The sequence below is a fragment of the Schistocerca nitens genome, chromosome 6 (assembly GCF_023898315.1).
Source record: "Schistocerca nitens isolate TAMUIC-IGC-003100 chromosome 6, iqSchNite1.1, whole genome shotgun sequence".
NCBI lineage: Eukaryota > Metazoa > Arthropoda > Insecta > Orthoptera > Acrididae > Schistocerca > Schistocerca nitens.
Genome location: NC_064619.1, coordinates 589170910 through 589191451, shown reverse-complemented (window position 1 = coordinate 589191451; position 20542 = coordinate 589170910). Strand labels below are relative to the sequence as shown.

Sequence of the window (20542 nt, the reverse complement as noted above, 5' to 3'; positions counted from 1 at the left end):
ACGTAGGCGAAGCCAACGTGACCATCAGTCATCGAGCCGTCAGTGTAAACCACTTCAGAGTCCAGGAACATGTCAAGAATTGAGAGGAAGTGACAACGGAGACGCGCGGGAGTACCGTATTTACTCGAATCTAAGCCGCACTCGAATCTAAGCCGCACCTGAAATTTGAGACTTGAAATTCAAGGGGAGAGAAAAGTTTTAGGTCGCACCTCCAAATCGAAACAAAGTTGGTCCATTGTAATATGAGACACAATTTAGGTCGAATGAAAGACGATACAGCTACAGTAGTTTGGTTCGAGTCGTAAGCTTAGCAGTTAAGCTTTGCCAGGTAACCATTGCTATGCGTCAGGCGCTCCGTCCGTATTTATACGGGTACCCTTCCTTTTTCACGTGCTTCGTCTGGTTTGAATCGATTGCTTATTTTGCTTTGATCTGGTAAGTGCCGTTTTCTTTGTTATAGGTGTTTACGTCACTCTAAGCTGAAAATGCTTTACTGTACTGTGTAATGCATTGTTTGTCGCATTTTGATAGTGCGTGTTTACGGCCTGTCGCCGCCCGCGGCATGACTTGCTTTTGTGCGCGCTACCGCCGCTTAAAAAAAAAAAAAAAGAGAAATTGTCTCATTAGCGAAACAATGGCAAGAGACTGCTATTTGTTGTTACTTACACTGCTGCTTTCTTTGATAATGATCAAAAAGAACCAAATGCGTATGATAGAACATGCGTATGATAGAACATGTTCTGAACGAGAGTTTTGCAAAAATTTTTCACCGTTTGAAATTCTTTGCGGCCGCTTCTTTAGTACGTCAAATTCTGCACAGAAATTAGTCATCTTACATTTAAAATCTAGTCAGTTGCCGTGCTTCATTTCTGACTGTACCACTATTAGGCATAAGAATAATACGAATATAAACATGACACGATACGTATATTCTTCCGCGTTTGCTGTTGTCTCACTCTAGTTTCGTGGTTTATTACGCAGACAGGATTTAAATGAGATAGCAGCAAACACGAAAGAATACATGGCAAAATGTTTATATTCGTATTATTCTTATGGTGAAGAGAATACTGCATGTGATTCACATTTCATCAGGTTCCTATTAGCAACCATCTCTTCTCACAGGTAGGAAAAAACTCTGAACGTAGAGTTGGCCATATTGACAAACATCCCTAACAGTCTTGCCAGTCGGATTTTCATAGTACATTGAAATTCTGCTACATTCGAAGATGAACAATACAGAATTTGTATTTACTTCATTGGATAATGTATGAAAACGCAGTGGTCGAAACTCAGGGCGGAGAAAAAAAAAGCTCGTCTTCTACCTTTTTTTTTAATTTATTTACTGATGCAGAGGTTTTGGCGTCAGTATTTATCTTTGTGCCCACAAAGCATGCTTGTGTAGCGCTACATATATTCGACGGCAGAAGTTAGTTGTGGCGGCACCTATCAACATTTTTCAGAACTTCCGCTTGCTTTGCACTCGATTCTAAGCCGCAGGCGGGTTTTTGGATTACAAAAACCGGAAATAAAGTGCGGCTTAGATTCGAGTAAATACGGTAACTGAGTCCTGCGGGGCCATGCGAAAGGTTGAAACGAAGCTGCGGCCTAGTTATACACCATGGGGGTGTATGCGGATGGACCTGGAGGGGAGGTGGTAAAGGCAAGGACTCTAGTTCACACAGGAGGTATCGAGTATGAACTGTGATCGTAAGCTCTGACCTAGGCCGCATATGCGGGAGATGAACCGCCGTGGGTGGGAAAAGGAGACGGTAATTCGGATGCTCAGGAGAACTATGAATGCGTGCAACATAACTGGTGAGGAGTTGTGCACGTCTGATCTGCAATGGAGGGACTCCAGCCTCCACCAGTACGCTGGTCACTGAGCTCATCCTAAAAGCTCTCGTCGCTAGTCAAATGCCACAGTGGTGCACTGGGTTGAGTAAATGCAATGCTGAGGGTGTCGCCCAATCATAAACCAGACTCCCATAGTCAAGGCGGGATTGAAAAAGGCACTGTAGAGCCGCAGCAGCGTAGGGCGATCTGCAGCCCAGCTGGTGTTACTCAGCAGAGGGCATTGAGGTGCCGCCAACACTTCCACTTAAGCTGATGAAGGTGAGGAAGCCAAGTCAATTGGGCATCAAAAACCAGCCCTAGGAATTGATGTCTCCACTACAGTGAGTGCATTGTTATTAAGGTAAAGTTCTGGTTCCAGATGAATAGTACAACACCGACAGAAGTACATGACACACGACTTTGCAGTTGAAAACTGGAAGTTGTGGGCTAGAGCCCATGACTGGGCCTTGTGGATGGCTATCTGTAGGTGCCGCTCAGCAACACCAGTACTGGAGAAGCAGTACGAAATGCAGAAGTCGTCTGCATACAGAGAAGGTGAGACAGGCAGCCCTACAGTGCTGCTAAACCATTAATGTCCAATAGAAATAGAGATACACTCAATACAGAGCCCTGTGGGACCCCATTCTCCTGGATATGGGGGGAAATGTGGGAGGCACCAACTGGGACAGGGAAAGTACGGAGCGACAGGAAATTTTGGATAAAAATTGGGAGTGGGCCCCGGAGACCCCACTCATATAATGTGGCAAGGATACGATGTCGCCAGGTTGTGTTGTAAGCTTTTTGTAAATCAAAAAAGATTCAACCAGATGTTGGCATCCGGAAAAGGATGTTCGTATGGCAGACTCAAGGGACATGAGATTATCAGTGGTAGAGTGACCCTGGCAGAAACCACCCTCGCATGGAGCCAGTAGGCCACGTGACTACAGGACCCAACATAGCCGCCAACTCACCATAGGTTCTAGTAGCTTACAAAGTATGTTGGTGAGGCTGATGGGCCAATAGCTATCCTCATCAAGCGGGTTTTTACCGGGTTTAAGCACAGGAACGGCGGTGCTCTCCTGCCATTGTGATGGAAAGACGCCATTGTACCACATCCGGTCGAAGATGACAAGATGTCACTTGTAGTGGGACGAGACATGTTTAATCATCTGAGTGTGGATACAATCTGGCCCAGGGGCTATGTTGGGGTAATGTGCAAGGGTGCTGAGGAGCTCCCTCTCAGTAAATGGAGTGTTACAGGGTTCACTGCGGCATGTAGTGAACAAGAGGTCCTTCTCTTCCATCTGCCATTTGACCATGTGAAAGGCTGGGGGGGGGGGGGAAGGGGGGGGGCGTAATTCTCTGACGCAAAGGCTCGAGCATAGTGCTGCAATCGCGTTTGAGTCGGTAGATAACACACCATGTATGTTAATGCCAGGGACACCTGTTGTGGTCTGGTACACAAAAACACATTTGATCTTTACCCAGACTTGGGAAGGTGACATACGGCACCCAATGGTCGAGACATACCTCTCCCACCACTCCTGTTTCCATCTTTTTATAAGTTGGTGAACGCAGGCACAGAGCCATTTAAAAGCTATTAGGTGCTCCAGGGAAGGGTGCTGCTTACGTTGCTGCAGAGCCTGCCTATACTCCTTAACGGCCTCAGCAATTTCAGGTGACCACCAAAGTACTGTCTTTCGCCGGAGGCACCCTAAGGAACAAGGGATCACATTTTCCGCCACAGAAATGATCATCCTGGTGACTCGCTCAACCATCACATCAATGTTACCATATGAGGAAGATTCAATGGTGATGACAGAGGTGAAAGCTTCCCATTCCGGCTTGTTTAAAGCCCATCTGGGTAGGCGTCTGTGGGGATGATGTCAGGGGAGTGACAGGAAGATGGGAAAGTGGTCACAACCACACAAGTCATCGTGGGCTCTCCAGTGGCAGGGAGGGCTCCACTGATTCAGTCTCAAGGACTGAGGAGGACCGTGAAGCCCTATGACCAGCTACCTGTGGGTGCTTAAGCCACTGGTGGGTGTCTGCTTTGCCACTGGTAGGAACCTGGGAAAGGAGTGACTCAAGGGACCTCTTCCTAGTGAGAGAAGGCGAAGAAGACTGATGCTTCTCCGGCTGAGAAGTGGGGACTGATGGCCCCAATGGTTGGGGTGGCAGTGTTCCCGAGGTAGGTGGTGCGGGAGCAACAGGTAGGGAAGTGCCCCCACCATCAAGGGGGCAGGTGTAGTCTTACGGTTCTGAGAACAAGCTGGAATTGGCGGAACTGATGGGGCTAGAACTGTTGCCATAGCGGCGGCGTGAGAGGATGTCATACGCACAGGATGTAGGCATTCAAATTTCATCTTAGCCTCAGTGAAGGTCAGTTGGTCCAGCATCTTGTATTCCATGATTTTCCTTTCTTTCTGTAAAATCCTGCAGTCTGGCAAGCAAGGGAAATGGTGCTCTCTGCAGTTGAACAGATAGGCGGCGAGGCTCATGGAGCATTGGGATGCGAAGGACATCCACAATCTTGACAGGTGATGCTGGAAGTACAACGTGAAGACATATGCCCAAACTTCCAGCACTTGAAGCGCTGCATCGGGGGAGGGATATATGGCTTGACACCACACCGGTATATCATCACCTTGACCTTCTCGGGTTATGCGTCACCCTTGAACGCCAAGATGAAGTCACCAGTGGCAACCCGATTATCCTTTGGACCCCTATGTAAGCGCCGGACGAAATGAACACCTCGTCACTCTAAGTTGGCGCGCAGCTTGTCATCAGACTGCAAAAGAAGATCCCTGTAAAATACCCTGGACCACATTTAAGCCCTTATGGGGTGTGATGGAAACAGAAACATGCTCCAGCTTGTCATAGGCGAGTGGTGCCCTGAACTGGGCAGAGGACACTGTTTTGCTCACGATCGCATTTTGGACAATCCCTCCACTTCCCCAAACTTGTCCTCTAAATGCTCCACAAAAAACTGAGACTTCACTGACTTAGACTTTGCCCACTTAGAGACTGCTGGCATCAGACCACCAGCAAAAGATGACATACTACACTTCATGGTGTCATCTGCCCTGATGACACCAACTCTGACCAGGGGCCATCCCCACGGTCACCACCCAGCTGCAGCAAAGGCCACCTGGCACGATGTCCATTGCCAGGACTCCCAATGCCCCAGGGTGATGGGCATCTACTCCTTGGCATACGTGGGGAGTTAACGATGCAGGCCATCAGCAGGGCGATCCCTGTGTAGTCTGGGGGCTACAACCAACAGGGTACATGGCGGCCCCACCACAACAGACTGGCTACCATGCTGGATATGAGGTACTAAGAATTCCTTGGTCATCGTTGGCGCAGAAAATGACACTGCACAGTGGGTAGAGGAAAATTCAACCAGGAAGGTGTCTTTGCCCAAGAGATGGAGGATGAGCGCGACTGCAATGCCTCGACAAGAAAGTGGGCTAAAGATCTCAATGCACGATGGATACAATGCACCATGTAAGGCGCCCTTCCCCAATTGGCTTGGTCTTTGGAAAAATGGAGGTCAAACCCTAAAGGGGACCATCACGTAAAGGCCGAAATGTATGAGACTCCTTTTAGTCGCCTCTTACGACAGTCAGGAATACCTCTGGCCTGTTCTTACCCCCGGACCTGCAGGGGGACCGGGCAGGCTGGGACTGGTTTTTGCTCATATCAGTCACAGGCTTCAACATTTTGGTGGCCTCCAAAAGAATGTCTGTTGTCACTTTTCTTCTCTTTGTGGGAGGCCGTTCATGCTGCTGGGGCTGTGGCTCACTGCAGGTGACATCAGTCTCTTCTTGTGATGAATACTGTGCCTCTGCTTCATGCTATGAATAAAGAAATGGAAACCATTAGTTACACATTATCTTACACATACATAAATTTTATTTACGGATACCCACAAGCAATGAAGAGTGGGAGCAAATTGCATATGATTTAGAGGAAAAGTGGAACTGTTATAACACTACAGGAACAATGGGTGGAAAGCAAATGTTCACAAGCTAGTGGCTCTCACTTTTTCAATTATAAATCCTTTTTTACAGTATAATTTTATTTGTCATGGTAGATGCTACCTACAAATTCTTGTATGTTGATGTAGGAACTAATGGGCATTTTGGTGATGCTGGAGTGTTTTCAAAAAGCAGACTACAGGAATGTCTCATTGACCATTTATTCTGAACATTCCTGAAGGCCAAAAGCTAGGGAACACAACTTCAATGGTTGTGCTGGCAGAAGATGCTTTTCCTCTGAGTTACATCATCATGAAGCCGTATCCCTTGAAGGGAATCACTAAGGACGAAAAAGTTTCCAATTACAGGTTGTCACGAAGAAGAAGACTTGTGAAAAGCAGGTTTGGCATTCTTGCCAGTAGTTTCAGGATTTTTCTTTATGCCATTAATCTACCTCCAGAAACAGTTACTACAATTACACTAGCTGCCTGCATATTGCATAACTTGTTAACCAAGAGAAGAAAACACATGTAGACTCGTCAGGAAACAGTGTCTACAGTAGTAGGAAACTGCACTTATCTTTAGTCAGAGAGCACTGAGGACCCACAGAAAATGGAACCAACAGTTTGCCAAGCTGCTGTTGCACATCCAGTACATGAGAGAGCAGTTAGAAAAGACTTTAAAACATTTTAAAATGGTGCTGGGACAGTGCCTTGACAAGACAATCACATTTCATAATGTAAAATGTAAACAAATGCACCTCCCTCAAAAATTTCTTCAAACGTGGGTGTTCCATTTCACTGCCACTTTTCATGTCCTCTAAATTAGAGACACTTTCATCTACTACTGTGGCCTGGTCCAGGAACTTCAGCAAGTGGGACCAGTACACTTGTGGACTATAAACAGTCTGTGCACTGGCTCTACATTTGCTTTTAAGCATCTGCAATAATAATAATAATGTAAACTACTTGTATGTTATGTAAACATTATGTGTGCTTCAAGTATCTTTAGTGAACAAAATTATGTAAAACATTTGTGTGTCATGCAAAAATTACTTGCATAAATAAAATTAAATACATGTGTTGATACGTACTTTTGCCTTCTCGTGAGATTAACTTGAGCAGAGGCCATTAAATTTCATTTTTATGCAGCCTGGTACACCCTGGTCATATCTCATGACTAATGATCTCTGCAATTTTTTTGCAGCTCTCCAGTCTTCTTAAGCCGTTTTTGTACTCAGGAAACCTCATGTTGTAAAGCACCTTATCAGCTTCATACATTTCTATTAATATTTTAGTTGATGGCACAAACCAACTAAATTCTGCAGCCATGTTTACAAACACACTACTGCACAGCTGCACCGATGCTAGTGCTCCAAGTGGTAACATTTCACATTGCAGTAAACAGAAGACAATGTATGGTGAAGCTCTAGATTTGATCATATTTACTTGATGATAGGCAAAATTTGGCAAAGTTCCCTATTACACCATCAAATTTCTTTGACACAAACATTTGACACATCAACTTTGACAAAGAAATATTATAGTGTCATACCAGCCTTAGCCACGTGTGTTAACCTGACTGCTGCTACACAAAAAAGTACATTAGTGAAAAATAAAAGTCTCTGTTCCCATAACTAGCCACGGATGCTTGGTGTTCTTAGCCGATTGTCTATCAACTACTCTATTCAGACCAACCTTGTGAGGTGATGTAGTATTACTTCATATTTCATCACCCTACTGTTAGACCTTCCGCATTTTACATGCTAGTAGGCATTTAAAATGTGGGCTGACAGAGAAAAATGGTATGGTAGAGAGCAGTAAATACAAACTGGACAAAGAATTTATTACATCTTAATTGGTATTCACTATGCTGAAGTTTTGACTTAGTTTAATCATGTACTCATAGTGTAAACTGTTTAACCTCATTTAATATGGTAACAAGAAAGATTAGTAATGATTGAAGAACAGATGAGCTGCAATAGGAGAGCTCAGATGAAAGAGATGTGCAGATCGATGGCAGATACGCAGACTGGGACACAGTTTCATTCACCCCAAGATTTCATTCAGTTAAAATTCCTTTTCCTCCTTGCCTGCATTACAATCACAGTTCACACTATCAGTTGATTTTGATGATTCAAAATTTCCAAGTGCTTACTCATGTGGCATAGTTCAGTGATTACTTCCCTCTGCAAGTCTAGACCTAAATTACACAACTGATAATTTATGCACTAGAAGTCAGAACTGATGTAAGTTTTATAGTTAGCCATAATGGCTCAAATTAAACTATCACAGACATCAACACGTCCACATTTTATTGGCATCTTAAAGTACAGCGTGAATTACATGTGGCATCATCAACTGACTCCAAGCAAATAAGATGTTTTATATTTGCTATCGTAAATGGATACACTTGTTCTGGACGAATGGACATGATAATTACACTTTCTAGCAAATTTTTTTGTCTTTGCTGTGCACTGCATTTTTGCTATTAAACACCATATACATTTGTTGTAGCTAGTAGATTTACAGCTTTCAGCACAGTGAAGCAAACAACGGACTGCAGCTTAAATCTCAAACAACACAACAATTTATTATTATTATTGAGTGCTTTCGCTTATCCCTTGGTCAGTGTGTAGTAAGTGCCTGCACTGCACTGTTAGTTCAATAACAGCACATGCCACACTGTGGTTGTGAGTAATTAAGACACAGCAAGGAATGGACTTGTGTTGCTGATTCTGTGGACTCGGAAAAGTCACTGCTAGAAATGGTGCTAGTTCTAGGTTGGATCTGTGAGCAAACAACAGTCATTTTCAAATTTTAAAATAGGCCTAATACAGTAATTGCTGTAATCCATAGCTGAAATAATTGAATCCAGCTGTTAATATACCACAGCTTGTCTTGGCAAAGGAAAATGTGTTAATAAAGCTAAGTACTATTAAGGAGTGCAGCAATTTCACTTTGTGAATGGCTATGACAAAGTGGTACAAATGCAGTTTGCACTGTGTATTCTGTTGCTGGGAAAATGTGTAAGGTCAGATGAAAATTGGATGGGGCCTGGTATATTTTGCTTCATAAGAGTATGAATGCACTGTCAACCACATATACACAATAGTCCAAAACATGTGGATTTTGCTCAGCTGTGTGCCTTCATCATGCTAAGTGTGGCTTGACTGGTGCCACACAAACAGAATGTGTCAGATAATGCAAGCTATCACACAGCCATGCCCTGCTACTGGTCGCATGTGGTCCTGTGCAGTAAAGGAATTTTTGTGTGATATTGCTGATCCAACCACTGAAAGGAATATCTGAATACGCTCCACACAACTGTCATTACTTACATGTTTGGATTGCTCAATGTTGACTGTGACCACTAATTCCCATGACTCAGTACTAAATATGTAAAATGTTTCACTAAGTTTAAAACTTCAGTGAACAACATTGAAGACTTATGAAGTGAGGTAAGATAACATCTCAGGACAGTGTCAACTTCATTATGAAGATTTCACGGGAATGACTTTGACCATTCGCCTTATAGTGAAGTACTTTTATTTCTTTGGCAAAATTTTTAATTTGTCCTTGTTTCCCTCTTGCGGACCTACCCTACCTTGTGAAGAAGGGAAGGATAGCCCTGATGTACCCCCATTTTAACCATCTAGCATGGTCACTGTTATAAAAAGTACAAAAGCAGCTGTTTTTGTGCCTTATCAATGCCTTAACCTTAAGCCATTGCACTGGGCCTGCTTTTATTTAAAGATGTCCATGTTGTAAATTTGACAACATGCACCTGCTCATGTAACAACTTTAGAGGCACCTTCTTGAACTTTAAATCAACTGTTGCTTACAAAGAGTAAGAATAGTGGATTTCTCTTACTCTCAGAGAAGCAATAACAGTATTGTCAACTTCTGGTAGCACCTCACAAATGGAATACTTGTCTTCACTACCATAACTACTACTTTTCCGCACAACTGTGTTCAAAGGTTTTTGGTAAACAATTTCTACATGTTAAAGCAATTAAGTGTGATTTTCAATAATCATATTAATGTTTCTGCATCCTTTTACATTTGCATAGTTACAAATAATCTTTCTCCCCATTAAATTGTATGATGCCAGTAGTCCTACTGGACTGGGATATGAACCTGGGTCTCCTGCTTATAAGTATGCATGCCATCCGGACACGGTCACCGCAACTGCACAGATTACCCTAGCTCACCTTCCATCAGACCCAAATTTTCAACTTATACCACACACTACCGATTTAGTGCCCCTGCTCATTAGCCTTGTTATTCGTGGCATCTCATCAATTCCTGTAAGAGTTTCAACTCAGTGTGCACCTGCACTAAAGGGATCATTGGCCGTCATTGCCTTAAGTATATAAGTGGTGTCTGTTCTTTTGGACATGCCCTTGCATGGGGGGAGGGGAGGGGAAGGGTGGGGGGACCAGCCCTCACCATCCTCAATGCCATGACTAAAGAGTTGAGCTTGGCATCAGCGACAGTATCAGTGGCGGCAGTCAAATACATGAGAATTTCCCGATACACCTGGACTGGTGTGTGGAAGTGAGTGGGATGAGGGTACCCTCACCACCCATGCACCCCAGGGCGATGGTGAACAGAATCAGCAACAGGGTGGCAGGTGCTATCTGGACCTATGAGTCCATGATGAGGAGGGTTGAGACAGGAAGCAATGATAGTGGACTGGAGAGGAGAGGATCTGGCAATGGAGATCTTGCTTCTGGTGGCAGCAGCACCTGCTCAGCACAGTGAGAGGTGCTGGCACCAGCTGCAAGAAGCAAACCCGCCACTGGTGCTGATGAAGCCCCTACCACCGGGGGAGACTGGCGCGACCAGGCCTGTGCATCCTCTGGAGTGGCCAGGGGCACCAAAGAATGAGACATGGGCCCCACAGCCCAAGGAGGGGGTCCTGTAATCATCCTTGGGTGCAACTGTTTCCTGTGCTGCAAACTATGAAGGTGCGGCAACTATGCTGGCTGCGTATGATGGCCAGAATCCAGTGAGGGCACTGTCCAAACGCGCTGGCCCAGACTGATGTGTCGGCTGCAAATGTCGACAAAACTGGCACCAAGAGGTTAAGTAGTGTCCATGCCTAATGGCTGTGCAGAATCTTGGTGGTGGGATCCTTTGCCCCAATTGGCACAATTCTGTTAAGAGCTTACAAAAATGTAAGGGTTTCCTATGCTGGGAAATCTTATATGTACTTGCACATCTGCATAGTAAATATCCGTACAAGGCATTTTGCCTCACTAATTGATTGTGGATGGAAGGTAAGTGGCATGACATGGCAAGTGTCATTGTGTGTACAAAAGTCCTTGAAAAGTTATGCCACAAACTGAGTAACCCTAGCTCACAGCCAGGATGAAAGGCAAGCCTTCTATGGAGAGTATCTTCAAGAGGGCCTTGATAGTCACATCTGTTGTCACAGATGGATGATGAACAACATAAGAAAAATAAGGAGAACCATCAATTGCCAATAAAAAGAAAGCGTCTACAAATGGACATCAAAATCATTGTGCTCTCTTTCCCATGGCTGTGTAGGGGCCAGCTATGGTGAGAAAACAGTGCATGCTGCTGTCCCGGATACTTGCGGCAGTCCATGACTTGGTGTCCCACCTCCTGATCGATGCTTGACCAAAACTCGTGGTGGCATGTCAATAGTTTTGTGTGAGAGATTCCCCAGTGAACCTGATATAAGCTGAGAACCACCCATTGCAGAGCCACTGGAAACACGATGTGGAAGTAAACCCTTCCGTTGATGGGAGGATAACACCGTCTGAGAGGGAAAGGCAATGGCGCAATGCATAAAAATTCTGAAGTAGGTCCGATGCCTGGCCCAACTGACGGTCAGATCATCCATGTTCTATTATGTGTATAGCCTGCTGGAGCACTGGATCTGCTGCCACAGCAAAGGCGATACATGAAATGGTGATGGGGAAGCCATCTGTCATGTGCCTCATCTTCATATCCAGCTGAAAACAAACCAATTCCTCCTGGTTGAATGAGGGGTCAGGGCTCATGGGGAAATGGCAAAGAGGATCTGTGTTCACATGTTGTGATGTGAGGTGAAAATGGAGCTCATAATTGTACCAGGACACAAACAGAGCCCAATGCTGAAGATGATGAGCGACTTTGTCCGGACAGGACAGGGATTGGGTAAACAGGAACACCAAGAGCTTATGGCCAGTAATTAAATGAAATTTTGTACTACATAATAGAACATTAATTTTTTTAAAGCTTACACAATAGGAAGAGCTTCTTTTTCCACCTGAGAATAATGTTGCTGAGTCACATTGAGTGTTTTTGACACAAAAGCACCAGGTTGTCGGAGCCATCTGAATGACGATAGGCCACGACCAACTCCACCCTGTAATGGGATGCGTCTGTGGTCAGGACCAGATGCTTGCTGGGTTGGAATGTGGCAAGACACAGCATGGAGCAAAGACTATCCTTAAGCTGCACAAAAGCATGCTCACAGGCTGCAGAACAATGAAAGGAGCACTTTTCCAAAGCAACAGAAGCAAGGGGTGGGCAATTGGAGCCACACTGGGAATAATGTTGTGATACAACACCAATTAGCCAAGGAATGCCTGACGTTCTTATAGATTAGACAGACAGCATGAAGCCAGAAGGGTGTCAACATGTTGTTCTATGAGACATGCCTGCTGTGTAGTTTCATGACCCAAACAAACAATGGAGGCCTGGAAAAAGTGAGACGTATCATGATTACATTATAGCCCATGGCCTACAGAAAAGCAAACAAAGAATGGAGGCTACATAGGCGATCCTCCATGTTAGCATCTGTTAAGAAGATATCATCAAGATAGTTAATACAATGAGGGACAACCATCACAACCTGTTCTCAGAAATGCTGTAAGATGGCAGGTGCACCCCAATCCTAAGCATTAGTCACTGATACTGACAAATGCTGAAACATGTATTAATTACAAGCAACTGTTTTCAAGACTCATGCATCATGGAAGGGTTTGACCAAGTCGATTTTCAAAAAGAATAGACCCTGGGCAACTTTGTGAGCACCTCCTTCTGGTGAGGCATGGGATACGTGTCTATTACTGCCTTGAATTCGAAACGGAGTAGAAGCACACTGGACGGCTTCTTTATGATCACTAAGTGATCTTGAGGTAATCGGTGTAATCACTCTCAGTGACATTAAGTGATCCAGCCCTGCCTCAACCTGCTCACATAAAGCTACTGGCACCGCCATTGCCCAAAAAAGCAAGGGCATGCAGTGTTTAAGGGTGACATGAGCCATGAAATTGTTTTTACAACCTAAACCTGGGGCAAACATCCGAAAACTCAGAACACAAAGAATCCAATTCGTGATAAGGCACTTGGTCTGACACAAGATGCACCACATGCACAATAAAAAAAAATTGCAAACAAATTTTCAGTACTCACATTGTTAACCACCAATTATGTGATGGAATGGACAATCGACTTTAAGCTGTGCTGGCTGTGAATTTTCCAAGAATAGGAGCTTATTAATCGATGCTTGACGCCTGCCAATATTAGGGTCTGTAGCCTTGTGTACATCAATTAGTTAAGTCAGGACACTGCAGCCCCCATGTCGACTTGTAGGAATAATGGCTTATCCATCATTCACCCTTCAATGAAAAGTCTGCTCTGGCCTGCACACAATGGCAAATATGATGATAAAACAGTATGAATATCGATATCCACTGATTCCTGCAATGACTCCTGAGTGGGGGCAGACATCGACTTACCACTTTTATTTCATTTATTTATTTTTTTAAATTAATACAATTTCGTGAGTTCAGATCACAGATGTGTGCCATCTGCAGACTGCCCCCTCAGCGCTTCTGAGCTTTTGTTTCATTAAATGCGACTGCCTCACACGCACCCTCACTAAGTTCATTACTCAGGTGTTATCAAATTTTAAGTCAAATGTCACTTATATAGGGTGTGCAGTACAGCAGTGCTAGTATAAATGGAATTAACTACTCATATTTTGAAGCACTGTGTTTCTCTGAGGATATCTAGTGATTGACGAGAGAGCCAACGATAGCGCTGTGCAATGTATTTCAATTTTAAGACATATCCTTTTTCTTTTCAAACATCTTAAATTATCCCATGCATCTTGTACATATGAAAAAGCCAATGTAATTAACTAATCTTACCTGTCAGAGGAGGTTTGTGTGAATGAATAGCACTTGGGACGCTAATAACTATTTTTCCATCTTCTGGTAATGGAAAACTTCTTTGTGTACACAGTTGATGTGCAAAGAGTATTTGCTCAAATGGCTGCTTGTTAGGAGGTTCAGAGAAATTGCAAACTGGTATACCACTCCGAGTGACCTAAGAGAAAATAAATTATAGGTTTCACTACTTTCACATGAAAGTTTCTTCCACAGATGATGATAGCAAATGTCTGGCAAAAACAACATAACGTACTTGTAAACACAGCAATTTATATGTATGCACTGAGCACCTAGACTTAAAACCCCAATCTCCCAGATGTGAAGCATTATGGAGAAACCGTACCTTCAGCCAGTACCATTTGCTGACACACTCAATTCCCCAAGAAGGAAATATTTTATTTTTCATCGTATTTATGTGTGTTTCAGAATTTGTGCACCATACTGCAACAAGTGCACCAGGAGCTATTAAGGATGCAACTGGCAATTTTAACAGGTCCTCATCATACATCATACTGTAACTGAAGACAACAAAGGAAGTAAAAGTATCATACAGGGACCAAACTAACAGAATTATCTCATCTGTGAAAACATAATTTCTTATTCTCATTATCCATAACTTACCTTGATTCACGAGACTTTTGTTTCTTCCTTCGTATATATTTATTCCACCAAGGTGGATCCAAGAGCAGCAGATCGAACTTTCCAAGGACATCCAATTTCTGGTTCAAGTTGCTTATATCATTATTAAAGAACATACACCTTGGTGGGAAAACATACTTTTTCTCTCCATATGACACTATTATGGGAAATTCCTGATTGTTGACTCCATGAAATGTCTTATTTTGTTCATCAGAGTTTTCTTTGTAAAATATAACTGATAGGTTTCTAGCATCTTCGTTTCTTCTCAAGGTATCTGATGATGATGGCTCACAATTGAACACACCCTGTTTCTTTGCATTGTTAAGTAAAACTGATGATTTATTTGCCACAAGATTAACCTGAAAACGTGAATTGATAGAAATCAAAAGTGCCCTGCATGTCAAATATTGTATCTTAAAGTTTATTTACACTTCATGTTACAGGCTGCAAGAAATACACTCGAGAAAACATAATCATATAAATGGGTACACAACAGTTGGATGATGGCAATTAAAATTAAATTTAACAATGTGGAATTAGTCAATGAACACCTATGCACAAATTTATGGTGCACCCTGCAACTTCATATTCTGTATATTACTTATTCTGTGTGATATTTATAAGCTACTTTATGGCTCATACTATCTCAAATTCCACTCTTCCCTCCACCTCACAATAATTCCTCTGAATTATTGCCCAGTTCCATTTGTGTATTGAAACAGGACAAATGGCTAAGTGCCTTGGTACACTCCCTAATCTCATGATACCTGCATGAAGTATGTGAGGGAGGCAGCAGACTTACTGAACTGTCTTCCTTGAACAACAGTTCTCTAAATGTAACCTATACTGATATGAAAGAACAAGCTCATCTTTCTTGCACAAATACCCATTTCAGTTCCCTATCAGTTCTGTTACTCTTTCATGTGGATAATACTGAGCAGTTGTGATCCTGGCACTGTGTCTCTCTAAATTTGTTCAATGTCTGTTGCAATGTCTACATTGTAAAGGCTGCAAATTCTGGAGCAGTGGGATTAAAATGCTGCAGTTTCCTAGTAACAATCCAACAAATCCAAGTCTTTCATTTGCCTTCCACACAACTGACTGAAAGTGTTTATCTTATTTCATATCATATCACTTCTTAATATTGACTATAAATAATTAATCGATCTTATGGGATCTCAAAATTTTATCATTAACCTTGTAATTCGATGCTACCAAGTTCTCTTTCTCTGTTATGAGCATTATCTTTCATTTATGCACATTCAAAGAGACTTACCACTCACTGCATCAAGTGGAAATTCTGTAAAAGTTGCACTGCATTTCCCATGACTGTCCAATGACCCAACTTTACTGCAGACAACAACACTGTTAGGCAATAATCTGATGATGTTACTGACCACATCTGATAAACCATTTAAATGGAAAGTCCTTGGTGGAATAATTTAAGGACAAAAGGTAACTCACTGAATAACTGAGATGCCGAGTTGTCAACAGGCACATCAAGAAAACTGAGACTGTTGCTCACTCATTCATTCATCATGTTCTGCATGTCCCATTGAGGAAGAGAACATTAGTGGATGTGGTACACATCACAATATACAGTATCAAAAAACCAAAGGCAATGATAGAAAATTACTCCCTATACCATATTGTGCCACAGCTCCACCTCTCCCAGCAGAAGAATTCTATGACAGGCTTAGCACGAGACCTCATATCAGGCTGATGCAAGAAATCACAGTACAGCAGTCGGTTAGATGTTTTTGCGGAAGATGCTGTAAGTGGATTATGCCGAGGCCACAGAAACCAGTCCTAAAAGGTGAAAATGCCACATCAACATCTGTTATGACTTATGGGAGAGAGGCCCTACCATTTCAGAAACAACAGTGGACTGAGTGCGTATAAATACTACTCATCCTAGGCAGGCATCATCAGTCACTGCCAGCAGCCACCTGCAAGGGGAAGTCTACAACCAGAAATGGGTCAACAAGCTGCTTCTGACTGATACTGTCTGCACCAGCTGTGGGCACTAAGTCTGAATGCTGCTGACCTGGTACTTTCCAAACAGCAGGCTGCCTGCTGGTTAACTTCCATCCACCACAGGCCACCTACTCTGGGTGTCTATGGCTTGTGCAGGGACCACATGCTGTCTGCCACCACCTATGTGGGAAAACTCTGTAGTCGTTCGTTGCCCTGTATGGACAAACCTTGCTGCCGTCTGCTGATAACTGTCCAGGCACATGTCACCACTGTGTCAGCACTGCAGTCCACAGTTTGATTCAGCACACTCTGATGTGTCCCACAATGAACTGTGTATTTGTACCAGTCAGTGCTGCTGCTTACTCTAGCTGCCACATACCTACCCTGCATCAGGACCTGAGTCTGTACGACATTACTGAAACGCTCGCTGCCGTGGGTGATGTTGCTCTTTGGCTGTGTCAAGGGGCTGCCTGCTAATCCAACTGACCAAGCAGCCTAACCTTGGGCTCACTGACCACCATCTAGCACCATCATCAATATATTGTGGCAAAGAAGAAAGTACTATATGTAAATGCTGTTTATATGATGGCACGTCGAGCATCCACCAGGTACCTACTCACCACACTCTTGGAACCTTGCCTAGGGTGGTGAACAGCAGGCCTTCCTGACCACTAGAAGCCCAGCTCTATTACCCACCACAGAAGTCATTCACCACCGACTTCTACAGCTTTAATAACAATAAAATACTTTTTGGTTAAAAATTGAGTAAATTAAAAAAATATCTGCTACTTTGAAAAAAGCTGCTGTCTCTTCAGTTATATTACGAAGCTGCTTTTTATCTGCTTTTAGTAGCGCAACATTTACTTTGTTACGATGATAATTCTCAAAGAAAAATGTACCTTCATTTGAAAATACAGAGTCCTATTTACAGTACATTACTACTTGTCATGAAGCTTTAGTGACACCTGCTACTTGTCATGCATCTAACAGAACTTTTCAGTCCCTGAGTCTCAGTATTCTTAATAATTTGTGGAAAGAATAGCTAATGGGGCATGTTTTTCATTTCTTTTAAATGGCAGGGAGTCCCTATTTCTTCCCTTGTGTTAGGCAAGAGCTTGTTGAATATCTCCCTACCAGTCTCCATTCTGAACCCTACGCAGGGAGACTGAGTCTACATCAGAATTATTTTTGGGTGTTGATTAGTTAACTGTGTAAAACATAGTTATGCTGAAACTTATTTTTGTTCATGTGTGTGGAGCAAATATATTGTAAAGTGAGTGTCAAAATGACAGTTGCTTCTGAGAGCATAAAACAATGGACAGAGCTTCTTCATTAGTTTAGCTTTCTGTTGACCCCATTTCAATTTGTTTTAACTCAACGCCAATGAATTTTACAGACTTTTTCATTTATTATATGGCCATCAATGTCTACTTATGGTGTTAATACACTATGTGATCAAAAGTATCCGGACACCCACAAAAACATACATTTTCCATATTAGGTGCATTGTGCTGCCACCTACTGACACGTACTCCATATCAGCGACCTCAACAGTCATTACACATGAGAGAGCAGAATGCGACGCTCTGCAGAACTCAACGACTTCGAACATGGTCAGGTGATTGGGTGTCACTTGTGTCATATGTCTGCATGCGAGATTTCCACACCACTAAACATCCCTAGGCCCACTGTTTCTGATGTGACAGTGAAGTGGAAACATGAAGGGACATATACAGCACAAGAGCAAACAGGCCGACCTCATCTGTCAAATGACACAGATCGCCGACAGTTGAAGAGGGTCATAATGTGTAATAGGCAGACATCTATCCAGACCACCCCATAGGAATTCCGAACTGCTTCAGGATCTACTACAAGCACTATGACAGTTAGGCGGGAGGTGAGAAAACTTGGATTTCATGGTCGAGCGGCTGCTCATAAGCCACACACCACACCAGTAAATGCCAAACGACGCCTCGCTTGGTATAAGGAACGTAAACACTGGACGACTGAACAGTGGAAAAACGCTGTGTGGAGTGACGTATCATGGTACACAATGTGGTGATCTGACAGCAGGGTGTGGGTATGGCAAATGCCTGGTGAACATCATCTCCCAGTGTGTCTAGTGCCAACAGTAAAATTTGGAGGCGATGGTGTTATGGTGTGGCCGTGTTTTTCATGAAGGGGGCTTGCACCCCTTGTTGTTTTGCGTGGCACTATCACAGCACAGGCTTACATTGATGTTTTAAGCACCTTCTTACTTCCCACTGTTGAAGAGCAATTCAGGTATGGCAATTGCATCTTTCAAAACAATTGAGCACCTGTTCATAAAGCACAGCCTGGGGCGGAGTGGTTACATGACAATAACATCCCTGTAATGGACTGGCCTGCACAGAGTCCTGACCTGAATCCTATAGAACACATTTGGGATGTTTTAGAATGCCGACTTCATGCCAGGCCTCACTGACTGACATCGATACCTCTCCTCAGTGCAGCACTCCATGAAGAATGGGCTACCATTCCCCAAGAAACCTTCCAGCACCTTCCAGCGCCTGTGAGAGTGGAAGCTGTCATCAAGGCTATGGGTGGGCCAACACCATATTGAATTCCAGCATTACTGATGTGACACAAAATAGTAAGTCATTTTCAGTCAACTGTCCGATACTTTTGATCACATGGTGTATGTCCTTATTGCTAGTTTGGAATGGTGTCAAGTGAACCTTTTGAGATTAAGACTTAAACTATTGGCTGTCAGCTATGGTTGAGTTTGGGCCCTTGACTAGCATGATTATGTTTGCAGCAGCAGAAATTAGACTTTGAACTACCCTTTAAAGTTATTGAAAAATCATTTATGGAGATAAGACACAAGAATGGGCCCAGTTCTAATCCTTTTGGAACTCCTCATATTATGTTCCCCCACTCTGAGGTTAGTTTCATGCCTGCAACAAGGTCTGTTAATGAGACCCCTCTGCTTTTTATCAAGCAGATCTGAAACCATCCATGTAAGAGCGATGCAATTAATGCCAGAACATTTTAGTTTGTAGAATATAATTTTGTGAACACAGAATAGCTCAACAGGATAATCATTTGTGAGATGTTGTATTGCCTTCTCTGTGGATAATTTTTTACGAAAGCCAAACTAAGAAGCAGTTAATAAATTCTGCTCAGTTAAGGGAATTAGTATCTGTCTTTCTGAAATGAATAGAATGGAAGGAGTGATACAGGTCTGTACTTCTAAGGCTGTTTGCTTGTCTCCAACTTTGTAGGTCAGGGCAATACTACAACAGAACTAAATCTGGCGGGAAATACGCCCTAGTTCACTGGTTGATAACAAAGATAGCTTAGGAGAAATCTTATGAAGTCAGAACATGTTTTTAATATTCTGCCAGAAACATCATCATGGCCAGCAGAATTTAATGATTTGATGAATTTTGTAAATCTCCTCAGGGACTGTACGTTTGAAACTAATGTCTTTTGGTGATGTAGCATCTGCACAAGTAAATCTAATGCATCCGTATTTGGATTTTATTACTGGGTGCAATGTTTGCTGCCACTTAATGAAGTAATCATTGAATTTTGTGGACAATGGTTTGAAAGTGTCACCATTCTTCCCAGAGCTATTTGCTGGGGACTAATTTCATTGGGTCCCTACTTTTGTTTGTTTATTGTACAATAATGTTTCAAAAAATTTTTGCCTCATGCTTTAGGCACTTTACTTTTCTGAGCACAACACATGAATTTTCATTTGTTAACATCAGACTGGAGGATTTTACAGAACTCATGGTAACAGAGTTTCAAATCTTGACTAAGCTTGTTCTGTGAATGAGGTATAGATCTCTCTTCCCAGCACAAGATTTTTTAATCCCAGGAGTTATCAATCTCTTATCCTTATCCTTGCTTCTGTTTAATTTTACCCTTA

General features: G+C 43.0%; 1 protein-coding gene across 3 annotated transcripts in view; it reads right to left on the bottom strand.

Moving 5' to 3' along the window:
- Window positions 1–20542, bottom strand: part of LOC126263734 (N(6)-adenine-specific methyltransferase METTL4) — a 106923-nt gene that overhangs the window by 74625 nt on the left and 11756 nt on the right. For 2 of the 3 annotated variants that reach the window (XM_049960905.1, XM_049960903.1), the window contains exons 2-4: window positions 14632–15008; window positions 14354–14528; window positions 13990–14167 (exon numbers count right to left, since the gene is read on the bottom strand). In XM_049960905.1, coding sequence (XP_049816862.1) covers window positions 13990–14167; window positions 14354–14528; window positions 14632–15008 — 730 coding nt within the window. Of the gene's footprint in view, window positions 1–642; window positions 5694–13989; window positions 14168–14353; window positions 14529–14631; window positions 15009–20542 lie in introns of those variants that run through there. The other variant, XM_049960906.1, reaches the window with a different exon arrangement.